Source organism: Panthera onca, chromosome C1 (genome assembly GCF_046562875.1).
Source record: "Panthera onca isolate mPanOnc1 chromosome C1, mPanOnc1 haplotype 2, whole genome shotgun sequence".
NCBI classification, from domain to species: Eukaryota; Metazoa; Chordata; class Mammalia; order Carnivora; family Felidae; genus Panthera; species Panthera onca.
In genome coordinates this window covers 188,736,533-188,757,606 of record NC_138346.1, presented here as the reverse complement: position 1 = coordinate 188,757,606, position 21,074 = coordinate 188,736,533, and the positions used below count along the sequence as shown (strand labels likewise).

The 21,074-nt window shown below is 49.2% G+C and overlaps 2 protein-coding genes across 5 annotated transcripts in view; both read right to left on the bottom strand.

Moving 5' to 3' along the window:
- Nucleotides 1-1,388: 1,388 nt before the first annotated feature.
- GUCA2A (guanylate cyclase activator 2A) lies at nt 1,389-2,787 on the bottom strand. Its single transcript, XM_060626579.3, has 3 exons — nt 2,656-2,787; nt 2,021-2,216; nt 1,389-1,628 (listed from the first exon to the last, which is right to left on the bottom strand). The coding sequence occupies exons 1-3, from the start codon at nt 2,728-2,730 to the stop codon at nt 1,564-1,566; spliced, it is 336 nt and encodes a 111-aa protein (XP_060482562.1). The 5' UTR covers nt 2,731-2,787; the 3' UTR covers nt 1,389-1,563.
- Nucleotides 2,788-12,591: 9,804 nt separating this feature from the next.
- Nucleotides 12,592-21,074, bottom strand: part of FOXJ3 (forkhead box J3) — a 147,312-nt gene continuing 138,829 nt past the window's right edge. For all 4 annotated transcript variants that reach the window (XM_060626158.2, XM_060626159.3, XM_060626157.3 and 1 more), the window contains 2 exons: nt 17,657-17,764; nt 12,592-15,612 (listed from right to left, as the gene is read on the bottom strand). In XM_060626158.2, coding sequence (XP_060482141.1) covers nt 15,497-15,612; nt 17,657-17,764 — 224 coding nt within the window. In that variant the 3' untranslated portion in view covers nt 12,592-15,496. The remainder of the gene's footprint in view (nt 15,613-17,656; nt 17,765-21,074) is intronic.

The following is a 21,074-nucleotide window of genomic DNA, read 5'->3' as shown; positions in this document are numbered from 1 at the left end:
CTTGGTTCGTAGGGTAAGTAGCATTATTACATACACATTTGCGTGCATTATTTGTACACAGCTTGTAAGTGACATGGTCAGGTTCAAACCCAGCCCTGGGTGCCTCCCAGGACCCACCCTGTCCAGGCTGAACCATTCTAGTGCCTTGGACCTTCCCACTTCTAGGTCCGAACCTACCCCCCCTTCTGGAACGCCCTCGGCCTCCCTCCTTTCAGATTGGTTTTGAACGTCCATCCACCCCAGTGCCTATCCCAAACACTCGTGCAGATGCCTGCCACCCCTCCCCTTTGCAGAGCCTCCCCTGACCTGGCCCTGAAGACACCTCGCCCTCTGAATTCTGAGGCCCAAGGACTTCTGCCTCAATCACCCCATGACACTTCTCTGCCTGACTCCCCAGGAAATACCCTGGTCACCTCCTCTTTGCCCATTCCCTCTAACTTTGCTAACAAGCAGCCCTCCATGCCTTGCCTCCTCACCCCTGTCTGAACCATTCTCAGCTTGGCTCTTGTTCCCCATGTTTTGGTTTACTTCTCCCAGCCTGGGTGGCAGATACTAGTATAGTCCTAGTTTTACAGGGAAGGAGATTGAGGCACAGAGAGGGAAAGTGACTTCTAGCATTGCACAGTATGTGGTATGGGGCTGGAACTGGGTATCTCTGGCTTTTGCCTGCCCTAGGTCATATCCTCATGCAATCATTGGCGTGGTGGGTTTCACCCACTCTGGGGGTCAGGGAGACTCCCCCGGCACAGAAGCCATTATGGCACAGGGTGGCCAGAGCCTCGCAAGGGGCATGGGTGATCAAAGTGCCCACAGAGCACAGAGGACAAAGCGGGAGCATGAAGACCCCCCTGGGAGGGTAAAGAAACGCTTCTGGGGAGGGGCCATGGGAGCACAACCTTGGCACCTGAGCAGGAGTTTATCTGGCCAGGAGTGTGGGAAGAGGAGCAGAGCACAGGTGAGGGGAGCAGAGGAAGGGGTGAGTCCCAGGGGGTAGGGCAGGAGGCAACGCTGAGGTGGTCAGGGAACCAGGGCTGGGGGTCCCCTGAACACCGCAGAGTTTGGGGCCAGTCTCACAGCCACCCAAACTGGGCTGGACATGCAGACCAGGGACTCCTGAGCTCACTCAGGGCTTAGAGACTTTGGTGCCCTCCCCCAACCCGCCCGGAGGAGGTGAAAGAAAATCAGAGGTTCTGCTCCACCACCCCTCCCCCCAGCTGGTGGCCTGCAGATTGAAGTCCCCTCAGTGCCTGTGTGCGATGGCAGCCCCAGTTCAGTAGGGAGAGAGGGTCCTTGCACTTCATACAGTAAACTCTGAGCTTGAGGGCAGGGTAGGCACCCATAAAGCTGGGTGATGAGTCGGCTGGCAGATGAAAGATCGACACCAGGAGTACTCTGGGATCTGGTTTATTAGCTGAGGGTCGGAGGGGATCTTGGGGGGCAGGGGCCGGGCTTGCGCAGGTCGCCCCAGGCCACGCCCTCTTCACGCCTCCCCTGGGGGCAGGGTAGGCCGAGCTGCGGGCAGTGGGAGCATCGGCCGGGGCAGGAGGCAGCGAGCCGACCGTCCTAGCATCCAGCACAGGCAGCGAAGGCACAGATCTCGCACGAGTCCGGGTCCTCGGCGATGGCCTCTGCGCAGGAGAGATGGGGCGCCCAGAGAGCCAAGGCCCCGCCCTCCCTTGAGCCAGAGCTTGGACATCTGCCCCGGAGTCCCCAGGAGAAACCCAAGCCTGTCCTCTCCGACCGGCTGGTCTTTCCCCCTCAAACAGGTAGCGCTCAAGCCAGCCAGTCAAAGTGGAGATGCCGCCCAGAAGGAGCAATTGCTAAGGCCAGAGGGGCGGGATGCAGAACTACCAACGAATCATCAGCCAGAGCGGGGATCTTCCTAGAGCAAGCTCCACCAATTACAACTTAGAACTACTTACGACCTCCTCATCAGACCCACCAATCAGAGCACATCCCCCTCCCGTGCCACCAATCAGGGAGTTCCCAGGCCCCACCCACCAGGGAGGTGGCTACTCACCCAACCTCCGGAGGATCTCCTGGGCATTGGGCTCCTTGCAGAGAGGCTTGAGTTCTTCGGGAAACTTCTGGTGGCTGCAGGCTTTGGGAACCACGGGCCCACCACTCTTCCTACGGTTCCGAATGCTGGGCTCCTGGAGCTCCCGAAGGTCTTTGAGCTTCTTCACTGACTCCAGAGAAAAAGAGAACTCTCCATCCTGAGACAGACAAGTTCAGAGTGTCAGGCCAGGCTACAGCCTGCTCTGGGATGTCCACATGGTTCCCAAGACCCAGGTCGATGCTCTGGCTGAGAGGAAGGTCTAGAACTGAATCTAGCTCCTTCACTTCCCAGCCGTGTGCCTAGGGCTAGTTACAGAACCTCTCTGAGGCTCAATTTTCCTCCTCTGAAAAATGGGACTAATAATCCCATTCTCAGTAAATTGGCTAATCAACCCGCTTTCCCAAATGGTGATTTCTCTTCTGTCCAAGTTTGAAGGGGAGGGCATACGAGACAGGACTGAGAAACAGGTTCCTGAGAAAGGGCCACACCTGAGACCTTGCTCCAGCTCCAGAAAGAGGGGGTGCTTTCTCAGGGGACAGGCCCTGGGAACTGGGAGCAGAGAGCAAGCCGGGCCGGGGTAGGGACAGAGGATTTACCTGTACGGTGACTCCCCCTGCCAGGACTGCCCAGGTCCCAAGGAGGCACAGTGCAGAGAGCAGGAAGGTATTCATGGCAGCAGTGCCCAGGAGGGAGAAGCGGTCGGTTCTGGATGCCAGGGGGAAACAGTGGGATTTTTAAAGAGGGCAAGGTTACTGAGTAACCCGGGAACCATGTCAGCATGTCACCAGCTTGCTTTCAACTCAGGCCTAACCAGATAAGGCTGGAGACAGCCCTGGCAAATAAGAGATCAGTCCCAGAAGCCCGGCAGAAGCCCCGCCCCACCCTGAGCTCCTTCCTACTTTAACCCCTAGCCAGGTGGGTCCTGTGTTCATTCACCAACCACACGCACTCACTGACACCTGCTGTAGGCCGGCCCTGGCTGGGGTGGGGCTGCAGACCGAGCCCAGCCCTTAAGGAGGGAGGCCTAGACAGTGGTAATGCAGGGTGGTCAGGGAGTGGGGGTTGGGAGGTAGAGAGGCCAGAGTGGTGCCCCCTCACCCAGCCTGGGGCAGGCAGTTCAGAAAGATTTCCCAAAGGAGGTTGTGCCAGGGCTGAGTTCTGGAGAAGGGGTGGAATTTTCTTAGAGAAGGGGCAAGGGTTAGAAGGCCACTTCTTGCGCAAGACGCTATATGCAGAACATCCAGGAGGTGAACACGGTCTGGAATATTCAGGGAAATTCGAGGAGTTCAGCCTGCAGGGAGGAGGGGCTTCCAAGGGGGCTTCAAATGATGAGAGATGAGTCGCAGGCCAAGGCAGGTCCTAGGTTTGGCCACTATGACTTTGAGGGAGGCCTCAGCTCTTCCTGTCCCACAGGCCTGGGTTCAAGTCCTACCTGCTGCCTGATTTTAATGTGCATGAATTTGGGCAAATTGTTTCTCCTCTCTGAGCCTCAGTATCCCTTGTGGATCAATAATTCTAATACCACCCACCTGGTGGGCTCATGCTGGGGATTAAATGATGTCATACAAATGCTCAGCTCGGTGCCTGGCACACAGGAAGCACTCGGTGAAAGCTCATTCAGCTATTACTATTATTATTATTATTATTATTATTATTATTATTATTTTGATCAATATCAGCAGCTTCTGGCCCCGGTTGACCCCTCTGGTGACCACCTGCCTGCCTGTGCTGACCTGGCTCTCCCGTCTGTCCTTCAGTCTCAGATGGTCTTAGAATGAACTCCTCCCCTCTCCCTCCAGATACCCTGGCCGCTGCTCCCCCAGCCCTCTCCATCCCGCTGTTTCTGCCTTCCGACTACCCCCACCATGTGTGCCTTTCCTCCTACCCCCTTTCTTCCCCAACTAGACCAGCCTAACCGCCCTGCCCTGGCCTTTCTTACCAGGCTCACCTCCCCAACCCTTCCTGAACATGCTTCCCTGCCTTTGAACGTGCTATTTTATCTGCCACCCTTGTCACTAGGTGAACTCCTCCTCAAACTTTAAGACCCGGACCAAAGAACCCCCACTCCATCCCTAGCTGCCTCTTGTAGCTCCCATAGAAGCAGGCACGTTCCTCTACCGGGAATGTTGGGCAGGATTACCCGGGTGTATGTCTCTGCCCCTCTAGACTCTGATCACCACGAGGACTTGCCCTGGTCCAGTGGGTGTTCATCGGACTCTGTTGTGAGCCAGGCCTCCAGGACACAGAAGAAGGAAAGCCCTGGGAGCTCCGTGGTTCTAATGTACAAACAAACCAGGCTAGAAGCCAGGAAAGCTGGGAGAGGGGCAGGAACCGCTCGGTGGAGAGAGTAAGTATTGAAGAAGGAGCTGGAGGAGTCCAGCCGAGGGTGGGGCACGTTGGAGTGCGTGCATGTCTGTGCATGCTGAGGGGCGTGTGTATGTGTGTGCACCCCAAGGTCTGCACATGCAGTCCAGCCACGTGGCGGCCTCTGCTAGCTGAGTGCCGGGTGGGAGCGCACCCGCGGGGAGGGTCAGAGATGGGATAGGGTCTGGTAGGGTTATGGATGGAGTCCAGGTTGAAGGGGAGGCTAGACGTTTGCGTAAGGGTAGAGTCTGCTGTGATTGGGATGGAGGTGAACACCAGGTACAGATCCGGGGTACAGCTGGGGTAAGGGGAAAGCTGCTTAGGGTCAGCCTGAGGTTCTGGGCTGGGGTCGGGGCTAAGCTGCGGCAAGGCAGACAAGCAGTTAGTGTAGGAGTTCAAGTCGGGAGCCAAGGTTAGAGGGAGCGGAGGGTGGGGCGGGACTTCAGGGTGAGGTTTGGAATTGGGGTGCGTCTGAGATTGAGTTGATGTCGGGATTGCCAATGATGTGGATGCTGGTTAGGACTGGGTTTGGGATCAGGGTTGCGTCAGTGGGGGACTCAAGGAAACTGAAATATAGTTTAAGGATGAGGCTTGGGTGGGGCTGCTGTGTGCTGGGAGAGCCCCATTTCTGGCTTGCTTTGGTTTTTTTTGTCTTTCCCCTCCTGAGGAACAGAGGGACTGAGGGGCTTTGGTTCTTAGAGCCTCTTTGTCCCACAGCCCCCTAGCCGGGGGCTGTCTGGTGCCAGGCGGGACTGGAGTGGGTGGGGGCTGCAGGAGTGACGTAGTTAACACAGTTCACACTGTGGGAAAGAGGAAATAGCTCCCTGCCCTCAGGACTTTGGGCCCTGCCCTACCTAACTCCACCTCTGATGTCTGCCCTGGGAAATGGGAACCAGCTCCCCTTCCCGTACCCTCCCAGCCCAGCCCTGGCCCAGGTGTGAGTTCGGGCCCCCTCCCTGCCGGGGGCTGGATCTTGGGGCCCTTCTGGAACCCCGGGCCCACACCTGAGTCCTGAGGCATTGGTCCCCAGGACACCCAACACCCCTCTTCGTTCCTTATGGGGAGCAGGGGAGGCTGGGGTTGTTGTGCTTTCCACATCCGAGGCCACCTCTTTTGGCAAACTCCTGCTCCTCTGTAGCCTTCCAGGCCATTCTGCCTCTACCACCTGCTGCCCTACCCGAAAACCCATCCGTGGCTGCCCCAGACCTTCAGAAGAAAGCCCAGACTCCCTGGCCTGGCATTCAAGGCCCCTCATGATCAGCCCCTGCTCACCCTTCAACCGGAATCCCAAAAGCGCCCCAAAGAATGAACCGGGAGGCAGGGCCCAGACCTGCTGTCGGTGACAAAGCTCCAGCTTTGAAGCTAAGCAGCCCTGGCCTAGAGTCCCAGCCCCATCAGTGAACAGCTGTGTGGCCTTTCCCAGACTCAATTTCTACATCCGAAAAGTGGAGACAAGAACCCCATTGCGAATTTCGGATTGTCCGGGAAACTTTCCTCCCTGACGCCCAGCTCCAGTAAGGCTGGCTTAAGACCATCTCTACCTCCTCTGGGCTCCACCAACCTCCTACCTACCCTTTCCCACTGTAAAACCTGCCAACCTGTCTGTCCTGCCCACTCTCCGGTGAGCTCCTGGAAGCAGAGCCTGTGTCGTGCTTTGTTGTGACCCCAGTGCTCACACAAGGCCTGGCATCTAGTGGGGCCGCTGAGCCCTTAGGGGGTCAGGAAGGTAGTGGTTTTTGCAATAGCCGTGGATGGATATTTGTCAGACACCCATTATGGACTAAGTGCTCTACAGGTGTGGAAGCCAGCCACCCCTCACCCCCACCAGCAGCTGCCTGAGAGGATGCCTGGTGCTACTCCTTTCTGCCCAGCGGTTAACTCAGCCTGGTTCCAGCGTGCACGGCAAAGTTGGGTCCGCCGAGGCCCGGTCCGCCAGGGCCAGAGGCCCCCCGCTGACTCCAGCAAGAAAGGCCCGGACCAGAGCCCAGGCGGGAGTCTCTGATATGTGTGACCTTGAAGAGGGCGTGGCTCACATTTCACAGGCTCCCCGTCCGGTTGTAAACATGTGCTGGAGGGTGTAACAGGTTCTGGTTCCTCTAAGAGAAAGAGTTGCAGTGTATGTGAACTTCTTAACACTTCTGGGAATATGTAAGAAATAATATTTAAAAAATTTTTTTTATTTGAGAGAGAGAGAGTGGGGAGAGGGGCAGAAGGAGAGGGAGAAAGAACCTCAGGCAGGCTCCATGCTTCAGCGTGGAGCCTGAGGCAGGGCTCGATCCCATGCCCCCGGAACCATGACCTGAGCCGAAATCAAGAGCCAGACACTAAACCAACCGAGCCACCCAGGAGCCCTGGAAGAAATAACTGTAGGACCCCACTTTATAGATGAGTACACTGAAGCTCAGAAACCTAGAGAGGTTGGGTTGCCCAGGTGGCTCAGTTGGTTAAGCATCCGACTCCAGCCCAGGTCATGATCTCGCGGTTCGTGAGTTCGAGTCCCGCGTCGGGCTCTGTGCTGTAAGCTCAGAGCCTGGAGCCTGCTTCAGATTTTGTGTCTCTGCCTCTCCCCCGCTCACGCTCTGTCTCTCAAAACTAAATAAAACATTAAAAAAGAAAAAGAAAAAGGCATTCCTCTCTTTGAAGAAAAAAAAAAGATGAGAGGCTAAGAAACCATGGCTTTCCCAAGGGTGCATACACAGGTGCCATGTACAGTTGTACTGGTAGTGCACTGCTCAGGGCACCCAGCCAGCAAAGAGGATAAAGTGCAGACACGAGCACGTGGCTACCTAGGCCTAGAGGAAGGTGCAACTTTTCGGATTCGTTGCCATATGGGCTTGGCCGCAGCTACGGTCATAAAGCTGAAAAGTTCCAGAAAAGAAGTCAGTTCTCACCAATTCCAAAGAAAGGATTCAACATCTACTCAGTCCATACCTCCGCACTATCTTCCTGGCCCCAGGCTCCCATCTTTAAAGAAGGGGAAGAAGAAAGGAGCAGCTGCTGAGTCAGACTCCAGGAAGTAGGTCAATGATGCCCATTTTACAGAAGAGGAAACAGAGGCTGTTGGAAGAGAGTGCCCAGTGTTACACAGGAAATGCCTGCTGAGTTGGCATCTGAAGCCTATTGGCTTGATCCAAGTCCAGGCTGGGCTGGAGGGGTCCCTCCTCTCCCCCAGGCCCTGGGGTAGGCAGGCTCTTTCACTGATGCTCCAGGGGGCAGCGGGGGAGTGGACAGAGGGTGTGTCTGGTTGTCATCTCACATCCCTGTGGCCTGGCCAGGAGGCGGCAGTGTCGGAGCCCCATTAACTGGCAGCTGCCTCCTCACCCCCCCAGCCCCCAGTCTGCTCTCGGCATTGGCCACCGAGACGCCCTACCTCCCCGAAGACTGTCGGGAAGGAAAGGGTCACAGCTGGAGCTCCCGCCACATGCCCCACCACATGCCCCGGAGGCCACAGGCTTGAGGGAGGGCAGGACACGAGCACAGGAGCACAGCCTCCCCAGGGCTCTGCGGGAAGCAGACCAAGAGCCACCAGAGAAGATCCCCTGGGGCCAGGTCTGAGAATGCTTGCCCGACCAGGTGGCGTTTGAACTGGGCCTTGGTCACTGGGCAGATTTGAGGCCCCAGAGATGGGGGCCGTGGGGCAAAGGGCAGGAAGCACAGAGAGGAAGGGGGCAGTGGACAGGGCTGAAGCCGAGAATGTGTCAAGAGGTGCTGTGGGCAACAGCCAGGGAGGGAAGCTCTAAATACCGGGCTGAGGCATTTTGCCCTTCACCTCGAGACGGTGACAAGTCGGGGAGGGTTCAGAGCGGGGGAAGATCACGAGAAGAGCAGCGATTTCCAAAGACTACGCTGGCACCTGGGGTGTTGCACCAGTCCAGCAGCCGAGGGATGCATGCCACCCCTGTCCCTGCTCCGGGAGGGCGAGGATGGCGTGCAGGAGACTCGACTGGTCTGGACGGCGCAGCGACAGGCTGCGTGTGGAAGACAAAGAAGGCGGCGGCAGACAGGGCAGGGCAGTGTTCAGGACTGAGATGGGCCAGGGCCGGGCCGGCTGCCTTCCGTCGGGCTTCTCCTGGACCGTCTCATCAACGCTTTGAGATAAGGCGTTTCATCTCCATTTAATAGATAAGGAAACCGAGGCTCAGAGAGGACAGTGTCTTGCCCAAATGGAACCCCAGCTTCTTCTGACTGCAGAGTCTGTGTTCTTACTGTAGCCTCTTGTATTTTTCTGGCCTTTGGGGCCTGCAGGGAACGTGCTCAGCCACAGGCCAGCAGCTCAGGATGGACCAGCTTCTGGGAAGCTTTGGGCGGGGCAGGGTGGGGGCTGCCTGGGGACAGGAACAGGTACAGCTAGATCTGGGATCCAGCTCCGATCAGGAGGGAGGAGTGGCAACGGGGCCAAGGCCAGGGCCAAGATGACAAAAGGGGAAGAATTCTTTTGTATGGGACTCCCAGTCCTCAACCCTGACAGTGCCTGGGAACCCAGCTCTCTTCCAGGGAAGCGTCCTCTGGGACATGGAGGATGTTGCCTCTTTGACCTTTTGGGGCCTGCGTTGAGAGAGGGGCATCATTCACCCGCGATGACGTCAGCTCAGACCCTGCACCGAGGTGGGTGGGGTGGAGTGGGGTGTGGTGTGGTGACTTTTGCGGGGAGGGAAGTCAAGGGCACCTGGACAGTGCTGTGGAAGAGGCAGCGTGCCTCAGTGGGAAGAGCAGACTGGAGGGAGGCAGAGCTGACTTCCTGATCTCTTGCCTGCCTCTCTCACCGGCTGTGACCTTGGGCAAATGACTTCACCTCTCTCAACAGCAGGGACCAGCAGGAAAAGGGAGATGATGACCCCGACCTCCAAAGCAGTTGGGAGTGTTAACTCAGATAGTGGCTGTCAAGCACTGGGCAGAGGGCCTGGCAAATGGTGACAGTAATCACAATGTTTGTGACGGCCGCGGGAGAGTGTGAGTGTGTGGGGACACCAGAACCTGCTTAGGCTGAAGCAGGGCTGGGAGGGCCACAGCCCTCTCTCCATATCTGCCTGAACAACGCCAGCCCCCAGCATCAGTCGGTCCGAGAAAGGCAGAAACTCAGGACAGTCAGAGTTTGGGGGTGAAGGTGGGCTGAGCTTTCCCACCCTGCCTTCAGTCAGAGTAGGGGGACAGCAGACAGCAGAAGGGCTGGGACAGGGCAGCAGGCTCAGAGGCAGCTCTGGAGTAGGCCCCAGCAGTATATTTACTGATGAGAACTAGGCGGGCTCCTGGCTCCGTCCGGCAAGCTCTAAATCGGGAGAAGATCCGAGGGCCGGTGGCTGGGCTCCCTACCCAGGGAGCAGCCAGCCCTGGGGGCTGTGGAGAAAGGGAGCACAGCCCCAGTGGGAAAGGCACACAGCCGCAGCCCTCTGCCCTCTGGTGGCCTCCGGTGCTCACTGCAGCCTCGCTGCTTGGAGGCCCTGACGCTCTGACGGGCCAGCCCTGGGAATCGGAATCAAGGGCACGTTGTGATGAAGAGGGCAGAACAGCAGGGCTGGGCGGCCTAGGACTGAAATGGCAGCTCTCCGGCTGTCGCTGCTATTATTACATCTACTAACTTACGAGCTGGATGACACTGGGCCAGTGACTTGATCTCTTTATAGCTCAGATTCTGCGTTTGCAAAAATGAGGTTGATAATAATAGCTGTTTCGAACAGTAAATACGCTCTACATCAAGCGCTTGGGATAAGTAATATTAAGTAACAATAAACAGTCGCCGTCCTATTCTGTACTTCTGGGGTCAGCGTTACTTAGGGGCACTGCTTGAGATTTGGAGGTTGGAGACAGCCCTGACTCGGGGCTGAGTTCTGGCTCTGCTGCAGCCACCTCCCAGGTCTGTGCTTGGCACATGTTGACTAGTCACACATCATAAATGGAGGGAGAGACACAGGGAGGTGAAGTTCAAAGCCACTCTTGAAAATCCTTTAGGAAGGCACCATGTTGGGGATAAAGAGACCATGTCTCAGTAAGGCCAATAACGCCAGTTTTTCTACTCTTGGTTACAGTAGGTCTTTGAAGTAGCTGGCTTGCATCCAAAAGCAATATTGCACAGAACAGGTGTATCTTAACCCGCCGGAATCACGCTCGGCGACGAGACAGATGCTCACGCAGACAGGTACATGGACGCAGCTACCACTTACGGTCTCAGGTTCAGATTTTCCACCTCGCACTCACAGAAGGGCACATGTTCATCGCAGGTGGATCTTCGGTATTTCCATTCTCCCTTTTTGGCTGAGCTGAACTAGGAGAGCTTTGATGGAAGGCATTCAGGATGTAGCTGCACTGTGCCTGCTTCTCTGCTGTAAAACGGGGAGTAACATACTACAGCATCAGGTTCTTGCGTAGATCAAATAAGATCTATGTAGGAGTTTTAAATGCTTGCCAAGTAAATGACGTTCTCCACTCCTGCCCTTCCCCAAATCCTCTAGATCTGTGACTTCGAGCAAGTCACTTCCCTTGCTCACTAGGTCATCACTAGACTTCAAAGGCCCCTTCTAGCTCGAAGCCTTTAAGACAGCTCTGTGATCCTAGGGCGTTTACACTGGACCCTCATATGAATGCTAACTGATGCTACTGTGGCTTCTGCAGGACTGCTTTATCCAACTGGTAAGGGCGCATCTGTAAACAGCAGCCCTTTGCACACTGGAACATGTCAAAAGCTCAAGAGTTAAACCTGCATCTTAATGATCTTGTTTACTTTTTTCATTTGATGAGCCCAAATTCAGCTGCACCTGAATCAGCACAAAGTGGCCAGACTTAACCATGCCCCAACTACAGTCCTTCAGAGGCCCTGCTGATGACCAAGATTTACCTCTAACGGGAAAAAAGCAGAGCTCCTCTCTCCAAGGGACCCCTATACGCTGGTGGGCAGGCGTTATCTCTGGCTTTGGGAAAATTCCCTTGCGGAAGGCAGTGGGGCAAAAAGAAATGAGCTTTGGGGTTAGTCCCAGACTGAATTATCCCAGATCCATTGGCTGGGAGAACTCAGGTAAGTTAACCTTTCTGAGCCTCAGTTTCCCCAACTGTAAAGTTGCAACAAATAGCTTTTCCTAGCAGTGATGTACAGTTAAGTTAGAAGTAGCAAGAGGCCCTGGGCAGGAAGCCCTACCTTTCCTGAGGGAGGCAGACTGCAACTTCAAGTCCACTTCCATCCATGTTGCTCCCTGCCCAGTGCTTAGCCTCTGCACCTGTCATGTCAGTCAAGCTGGGCCACCATCACTTACCTCCTAGGATCACTGTGCTTGGTTCTTCCCTGACAAGCCACAACTACTCCCGCTTCAAACTCCAGCCCTCTGCTGGTCTAGCTTTCGTGCCTGGCCCAGTAGTATAAATGGAAAAACCTTCTCCTGTGTGTCCAGGGCCCTTTTAAGACTCAAATGAAACAGCCCATGCCAGCCTGAGGCCTTCCTAAACCATTGCCTCAGCCCTCAGCATGACCCACCTCCTCACCAGCAGAACTTTGCTGTGCCAAGGCTGCTCCCCCCGGCTGCTGTCCACACCTGTCCCGGAGAAGTCTGCACTCGCTAAAGGCAGGGGTTGTGGCTTTCTCATGGAAAGGCTTGAGCTGGTGTCTGTTCGGCAAACTTTAAGAAGCTCCACTTTCACCTTTAGAAGTAGCTCTCTGGGAAGGCCGCACGGGGGCAAGAACAGGGGCCAAAGATAGGGGGAAGGTAGGGGAATTTCCTGGAAGTAATGGAGGATGGTGTAAAAAGAACACAACATTGGATTCAAATGACCCAGATTCAAACTCAGCTCTGTCACTTCCAACAAAGGATCTGGGGGAGCCATTGTACCCATATCATGAGAATAACAGTATCTACTTAGCATCACACCTGGCACACGCTGAGTACTTTTTTGTGTTCCGATACTGTTCTAAATGTATAAATGCATTGATTTATTTAATCCCACTACAACTCTAGGAGACAGGTATTATTATTCTCATTTTAGAAGCACTGCAAATGAGGAAAACGAGGCTCAGAGAAACTAAGGAAGTTCTTCTTAGAGCTAGTGAGATATTCCTAAAGGCAGCAACAAATGGGACATACAATCTCCAAGACCACAAGGACTGACTGCAAGTTTCTGCATCAGGACTGGCTCCAATCTTGTTCCCTCAACTGTAGCAAATGACACAGGCCAACTGGTGTTGTAAATAGAGTTAACATAATATATTTATTTTAAGTGCCATTCATGCATATCAGTCTGGCAGCAACAATCCTAATGACACTTGGGATATTTCTTTACAGCACTAAACAGTTACAAAGAATGGGTGCCGTTCATCATAGAGGCAAAATATGAAATCGTGCAATAGCAAAACTGTAGAAACATTAAAACACTGACTGTCCAACAGCAGTACAGAGAGCAGATTGTGTTTGCACAAAAAGCCAATGCATTTTCATCACATATATACAATATAGATATGTACACATCACCCTCTGAATGAACAATATCAAAATACTCTATTCCATTTGAAATAATCCCCGGATTGATTCCCTCCCACTTCAAAGGACATCTGAGAGACATGTATTTACAAGAACACACATGAATACGTTTACATTTCAAAAACTGCCACAAATGCCAGTCGGATTATTCTCCTGGACAGAGTGCCCCCATCTGATTATATGCATTTATTATTCTTTTCCCCAAGAGTCTTCGGTCAATTTAAACCCAAGACAGAGCTTGTTCTGCACTGACAACTAGCAACAGAAACAGCCGCCAGAGGGGATGCGCTGCACCTCACCGGGTAACTCCTGGCTGTCTGGCGCCCCCCACGAAGGCCTGTCCTGGGCTCCCGGGCCACCTGAGTCACAAGGGTGGGATGGGTCCGAGTGGAGGCTCTGCCTCCAGGGCCGTGTGTGGTTAGGTTTAAATTCTCATAAAAATATTGATCACTGCAAATCAGTAAATGATTGCCAAATGGGAAATCAGCTTCACACAATTTGTAAAATCTTCATCAGTGGTTTCTACTCAAATCATTCAATGTAAGACTGCATTCCAATACCCAAATTGTTTAAAGTGCACATTGCTACCCAAGCAATTTAAAGTTTCAAAACAGCTTTTGTGGTATCTAGAAAACAGTGACTTGAGCAGACTATTGAAAATCACCCCCATTTTTCCAAGTGTTTGCTCTGCAGGCTGCTAGCTCATCTTGCCTCCGATCCACGTAAGAGGGGCCTGTTGGCTGCCTTGCCAGAATCCTCCGATTTTCACCGAGCCAAGGGGCTGGAACCGAGCTTCATTTTTCATGCCAAGCAAGGTCCAAACAACAGGAACATAAAAGCCCTTCCTTTCTCCCCAACCTCATCAGCCTTTTACCGTGGCTGGCCTCCCAGTGATTCATTAAAGGCAACACTCCATTAAAACAAAATAGCCACACACAGTGACAAACACTCTCACATACACACATACAGAAACAAAGATGTCTGTCTAGTCCCAGCAGAGGACACTCAACCACAAAATCACTAAGGCTAACTGGAGTGATTTAATAAGCATGGCTGTAGAGACTAGAGATGCTGAAAAGCAACCAGTGAGCAGTGATTACCCCCTGATTTGATGGAACAGATCATTCCCTCATCATAACTGAAAGAAATTCCACCTTTTTATGGTCTAAAGAACCAATTAAAAATCTATTCATTAAAAAAAAAAATGTAATTTCTGTTACTTTTATTATAAAACTAAGACAATCAATCCATGCAAAGTAACTATGATATGATATGAAACAAAACAAAACAAAAAAAACAACTAATAAAAACCTCAAAGAGGCAGGCTGCATTTCAAGGAAAGTAACCAAATGTCATGCATACACAGACACAAAGGACAACAGAAACAGCAAACCACTTAATGACATCTGCACTGAAGACTGAGGCAAATAAAATCTATGTGTGGCTCTACCCTCCTTTCAGTGCTTCCTAAGTGGAAAGAGAATGAGTGAGGAAACCTGCTTTATAAACAGTGCCCTGCTGTTCTACTGCCCAAATGAACTCTGATTCAAATTCCAGAAAAATTCTATTTAGCTAGTAAGTCTCAATCAGCAGGAATGCTAAGACAGAGACATGCACTCTCATGGTAAAAGGAGTGCCGACAAAGAGAATGACACAATCTTTCTGATTGTCTTGTCTGTAAACTCTTAAGAAAAACAATTCTGTGCTTTCAGACACCGCACTTCTCCTTAATGAACCCAATAGGAGCTGAGCATTCACAGAAGGTAGCAATAAATATTAAAATAACACTTCTGAATAATAAATACAAGAGTGAATATGGAGGCAATGATTTTGTTAAAGAGCTGAGCAATATGCCCAGCTGCTAATCGATCAAAGAAATTTTAGAACTGTTATAATGCAGATTTAGGGAAACAGACATGGAAAAGGTACAACATAAACTCTATAATCCCCCCAAGCATCAGAACAAATTTGGTCAGTTCTTTATGCTGCTCAGGAACAACATGCCCCTCTGGACTGTTTGGAAAGCATCAAACTCTGGGTCCTTACTGAGTAGAACTCAATGCCCATGTTTCTGAAAAACAGATTAAATGAGGGGAACTGGGCTTTGAAAAAATCCATTTCCTTTCAGTTGCCTACATCAGTTAAAAGCATCCTGCAGAAAATAGCCTAACGAGGAATAAAAACTCACAGTTAACTTTCTTTCCAAGACGTAATAATCCAATTAGAAAAACTGAAGCCTTTCAGTAATTTTTGTACATATATTTACACATATGTATCTATAAACTGCTTGCAGCAAAATAGGCTCTGTCTGAAAAATCAGTCTGGCACTTGTGGTCAACATCGAACTGACACAAATATGCAAAAGCCGTTCAAATCACACAACAGTTAGGAGCTACATAGGGCAGCTGGCAGGGAGACAAACATGTAGTACTTGTTTGGGTCAGATAAAAGCAGTAATTTATCCAGCTAAAATCTTTTTGATTGTCTTCAAAAGAAATTTTGATAACATCGGTAAAGTGATTAGCAACTTTGTTTTCTCGACTGGATTCTCTGAAACCTTTCCCTTCACTGCACAGAAAGGTGACGCTGGGGTCTGGTGCCTTTGCAGAAACAAGCTCTACACAATTGAATCCCAATCAAAGTCATCCTGGATGTCATCTGGAGGCAGAGAGCGCCGCATCTGGAAGGCTTGGGAAGGCATCATGTGCTGCTGGTTCATGGCTCCGTGATGGCCTAGAAGGAAGGAGGCAATGTCAGCAGTGACTTGGGTAGAGAAGAAAGAAATAAATGAACACTGATTGAGTACTTACTATGTGCCAGGCACTCAGTGCACATTATTGCTCTAATCTACGTAAGAGCCTTCACCGAGGTGGCTCTTATGATCCTCATTTTATAAATAACAAGGCCTGGGTTTAACAGAATGAGCAAGTTACCCATGGTCATCCAACTAGTAAAGGGAAGTGATTTGAACTCCATTCACTTGGCTCCAAAACCCACACCTGTTGGATTAAACCAGGAGGTAGCAAGGAGGGCATAAAAAGAATGCTAGAGTGCCCAAGTATGGGCACAACCCTTTCTCTTAGTCTGTCCTGCGTCAATCTGTGTTTCAGCAACATGAATTGGCTCCCATGAGAATGGGAAAAGGAGAATGATGTCAGTGTACCAGTGAGGTCACACTGGGTCATCATGAATTCTCACCAGCAAGTTAACTTTTGAGCCACCAAGTAACAGCGGGTAAACACAGAGGATATCAGCGTGGCTGAGTGCCGGAGGCCCTCCCTGAGTGCAGGACAGGGCGCCCGCTCTCCACGTTCCTCTTCTTAGATCTGTGTGGCCGTGTGCAAGAGCTTGTGCTCTGCAATTTTGGTGTGTTCTACCCTTGTCACCATGGCTTTGACAAACCCCTTTCCAAACCAGACTTTTTTTTAAAAGTAATAATCTCTGTTTACTTGCAGAATTCATTCTTTTATCAGGAATTAAACATATCCTTTTCATGCAGATTTTTTTACTGGATTACAGTTTTTGTTTGGCTTGCTTGACCTGATTACAAAGTTTCAAGTAGTCTGCTGCTAATCTCATTTTTCTTATAAGCCCTGCCATTTTTAATGTACCGTTTTACAAAATGCTAAGGTTTTCAATACATCACAGTACAGCAGAAATGCCTATATTTATTTTTTAACTTATAAATATCTTAACTATGTGCCAAGCACTAATTTAAGTGATTTGCCTATAATTTTCATTCAATTCTCTTAACAATCCTCGGAGTTAGATAGTGTTGTGAGCTCTCTTTAACAGAGAAGGAAGTGGAAATAGTAAGGTTAGGCAGCTATCAAGTGGCAAAGTACCAGAATGCAAACCCTGCGAATCCAGTGCCAGAGTCTTAACTACCCTATCTTGCCACTTGCAAGTTCCTGGTGAGTGCTGAGGACAGATAACACTTATTCTTTCCTGTTCACCAAAGAACAGGTCACTTGGCCCCCAACTCCTCCTTCACTATTACCTGGCACACAGTTCTTTGGGGGTTTTGAGTTCCTGTCTGCACATCACCATTCTGCTCCTCGAGCAGCCTAAGTGGAGGGGGCAGTGTGGTACACGAGAAAAACAATGAACTCTAAATCCAGATATCAAGGCTTGAGTCTTGGTTTGGCAACTTAGCCAAACTGGGGGCTCTGAGCAAGTTATCTCAACTTCTGAGCCTCCATTTCCTCGTCTAGATAATCCTTAAGCTCCCTTCCACCTCTAACCACGTGCCTGCCTTTGCTGCGCTGGTAAATGTAACTTATCCTGTATTCAGGAACCTAGGGGGGAAAGCTTATGAACCAGTGACTCCTGCAACTTACCTCTTCTGTAAGAGGCTTCCTTAGAAACTAGAGGTGGGGCGGGGGGAGGGGGACTTCAGCAGAATGAATGGAACAGAATACGTAGGAGCTAATCAAAGCAAGTTCTTGAAGCCTGCTCAAGTCCCATCAAAGTCAAAAAGCCTCAAAGATTCCTAAGACCCCAGGACAAGCTCTATGCCCTGGACCTCATTAGAGAGGCAGGACAACAATTAGAATCATAGCATCGAAGAGACTTCAGGTCAAATGGCCTAAAGAGCAAATGGCACTTGAATCCCCTTCCTCAGCACTGAAGCCAAGTAACTCTGCACCCCACACCCCATCCTCCCTCACCAAGGAGTTTACTCCCTCCTCAATGGCCTTGTTCGCTGCTGAGACAGCTAAAGCTTTTCCGTATCACCCTCTGAGTACCAAATGCAACGCAACACAGCCCAAATTACCTGCAATAGTCGTTCCTGGAGTGCTGAGTGCCTGTGGGATGTGAGGGTAACCAGGGGGCGGCATCACTGAAGGAGGGAGATTTTGCCTGGAGTCTATGTACAAATTTCCTAATCAGATTGAAAAACAGAAAGAAGGAAAACATATTGCCATAAATAAACAAGTTAAACATTAAAATCTTAATACAATTGTTACCTAAAACTAAATTAAGCAGGTAAGGCAAGGAAGAAAAGAGAAAGAAAAATTACTCCTTTCAGATGCTAAAACTACCAAAAGGTGGTGCTGGCTTCTCGAACATGGTGCCAGGCTGGATGTGAGTACACGATGCTAATTCCAGCTCTGCCTCTTACCGTCTGGAGGCCTGAAGGCAAGTTATATGTCTCTATTGTTGTTATATACTTCATAACAGTTCAAAAGCATTTTCATATCTATTACCATCTGAGCCTCCCATTAAGTCCAAAATGAGGGCAAGACAGGGATTATCCCCATTTTATGGCTGAGGCAACCGAGGCTCAGAGAGACTAAGCAGACTTGCCCAAAGAATATCAGTTTGACAGGGGTAGGGCTACAATCCAGTTCTCCTAAATCACAGGCTCTTTCTAGTAACCACTGTCCCTATGTCCCTGATTTTCTCACTTTCAAAGCAGACCTATCTGTAAGTGCCCTAGCTGATTAACAAAGTGAATGGGGGCACAAAATGACAGGAAAGATCTGCGCAAGTTTAACAAGTAAAGGTGATCAAAAATGTATTATTCAGAAGTGTGGAGATGGGAAACAGAAATCTCATTTGAATGGCATTTCAGAAGGTTCTTAATATATTTTTGTTGACAGGAGCCATTAAGTGTAACAGCTCTAAAATGTCAACTACATTGCATCCTAATGCAAAGTAGAAAGAGAGGGAAGCAAACATCATAAGCCCACCACCAATTACTCCTGGGGAAAAAGAACCATAACACTGGCTCACATTGTATGGAGCATCTGGAATTCTGGAAAGGCTATTTCTCCCTTAGGTATTCTATTGTGTCACACAAATTACAATTGCATTCTACCACTGCTGTAATCAAACTAGAAAATAGCAACCATTTTCCCAGAGGAAACTAAAACGATACTCATGGTAGGAACACTGTATTTGGCTGCTCACAAGTTTTTACCTGTCACTGGAATGTCAGACTGTCCATGCTTAAAACAGCCTCTGAAACAGTCTAATTCAGGCCTACCTCTGTTCATGCAAATGAGGACCTAAGACCAGAGGAAAAATAAGACAGAACCAGGAACAGAACCCAGACCTCTGACTTCCAGCCACTGCTTCCCAAGATAACATGACTTTTTATAGCAAAGTTTACAGTCAGAACTAAACTCTTTGGCCAATTTCCCACACTGAAGATTTAGGAAGTAAAGAAAGGAGAAAAGTTACACTAAGCTGCAGCTCTAGTATATTCTTAGAGGAAAAATCCTGCCCCCAAGTGCTGATGAGGCTTTACATGAGTGGCTGGTGCAATTTCTAAACACTGCACCAGGGTGGAGGGACTATGCCACTTTGAGTAATATGGTCACTCATTTATCAGTGACTTCTCAGCCTCTGTCTTGTAAAATCTTAGCTCTCTTTCTACTCATCCTTAAAAATTCAAGTCACAATCAAAAGACAACTGATTTTTATGGAGATTTATATCAGTTTAACTTCTATAATACCCAGAACCTCAGTTCCTTTACAGCTCCATCTCTACCCCTTTTGGTTGCTGACATCACATAATCACTTCTTTATACACAGTGTGCCCAAAAATATATATCAATAATTCCTTTAAATGCATTCGTCTCTTAAATTATGTAGAAAACAACATGTGGAGTTACAAATGAAAGTTACAATAATATAAGCTTCTAGACTAATCGTTTTTAGAAAATATATTAGTCTCTTTAGTCGTGTAGAGAAGAAAAAGTAGTTATAGATTGTTGCTACAGTAATACTAGCTCTTGTGATTCTCATGTATTTACCTTTTTTGAGATCTGTATTTCTTCATACAGCTTTGAGTTACTGTCTAGTGTCCTTTTATTTCACCCTGCACAACTCCCTTGAGCATTTCTTGGAGGGCAGGTCTAATGGTAACAAACTTCTTTAGCCTTTGTTTATCTGGAAATGTCTTATTTTCTCCCTCCCTCTTGAAAAGGACAGTTTTGTTGGGTTTAGCAATTCTTGGTTGACACTTTTTCTTTTAGCACTTTGAATAGATTAGCCCACTGACTTCTGACTCCCAGCATTTCTCATGAAAAATCTTCTATCTTATTGAGGTTCCTTTGTATGTGACAAGTCACTTCCCTCTCCTTTTAAGATTGTCTCTTTATCTTTGGCTTTTGAAAATTTGATTAGAGTGTTATAACTTTAGGATGGTAAATGTAATCCCCATGGCAACCACAAAGCGCTATGCAATATACACAAAAGGAATGTGAAAGAATTCAAATATTTCACTACAAAAAATCAACTAAATACAAAAGAAGACAGTAATGCAAAAATAAGTGTCAAAAACCTATAAAACCTTATAGATGACAGAAATCACTCACCAGTAATTACTTTAAATGTGAAGGGATCAAATTCTCCAATCAAAAGACAGAGACTGGCAGAATATGTAAGAACACATATCTATAAAAGACTCACTTTACATCCAAAGACACACACAAAATGAATGTGGAAGGATTGAAAAAGATATTCCATGCCAAAAAGCAACCAAAGAGAACAGGGATTACTACATTAGTATCAGACAGACTTTCAATCAAAAAAGGTTACAAAGACAAAGAAGGACATTATATATCAACAAAAGGTTCAATACAGCAAAAAGACATAACAATTATAAACACCTTATGCACCTAATAATAGACCACAAAAAATATGAAGCAAAAACTGACAGAATGGAAAGGAGAAATAAACAACTCTGCAATAATAATTGGTGATGTAAATACCCCACACTCAATAATGGAAAGAACAACCAGGCAGAAGAGAAGTAAGGAAACAGAGAACACAATAAACCAACTAGATCTAACAAATACAGAACATTGTACCCAAAACAGTATAGTATACACATTCTTCTCAAGTGCACCTGGACATTTCATAGGAAAGATCATATTTAGGCTCCACATTAAGGCTCAACAGATTTTAAATGATAAGATATACAAAGTATCTTCTCTGACCACAACAGGATGAAGTTAGAAATCAGTAACAGAAGTAAACTGGAAAATTCTCAAATTTGTGGAAGTTAAAACAACCCTCAAACAACTAACAGATCAAAGAAGAGATCATAAGAAAAATTAGAAAATACTTAGAGGCAAATGTAAACAAAACAACATATGGAGACTTATGGAACAGCCAGAGTAGTGTCAAGGGGGAAATTTACAGCCAGAGTAGTGTCAAGGGGGAAATTTATAGTCATAAAC

Bases quoted from the DNA above. Each gene is read 5' to 3' on its own strand.
- GUCA2A (XM_060626579.3), bottom strand. From the start codon at position 2,730: ATGAATACCTTCCTGCTCTCTGCACTGTGCCTCCTTGGGACCTGGGCA. The intron at 2,217-2,655 runs GTAAATCCTCTG...TGTCTGTCTCAG, and splicing joins CAGGGGGAGTCACCGTACAG to GATGGAGAGTTCTCTTTTTC. The intron at 1,629-2,020 runs GTGAGTAGCCAC...TCTCCTGCGCAG, and splicing joins GGAGATCCTCCGGAGGTTGG to AGGCCATCGCCGAGGACCCG.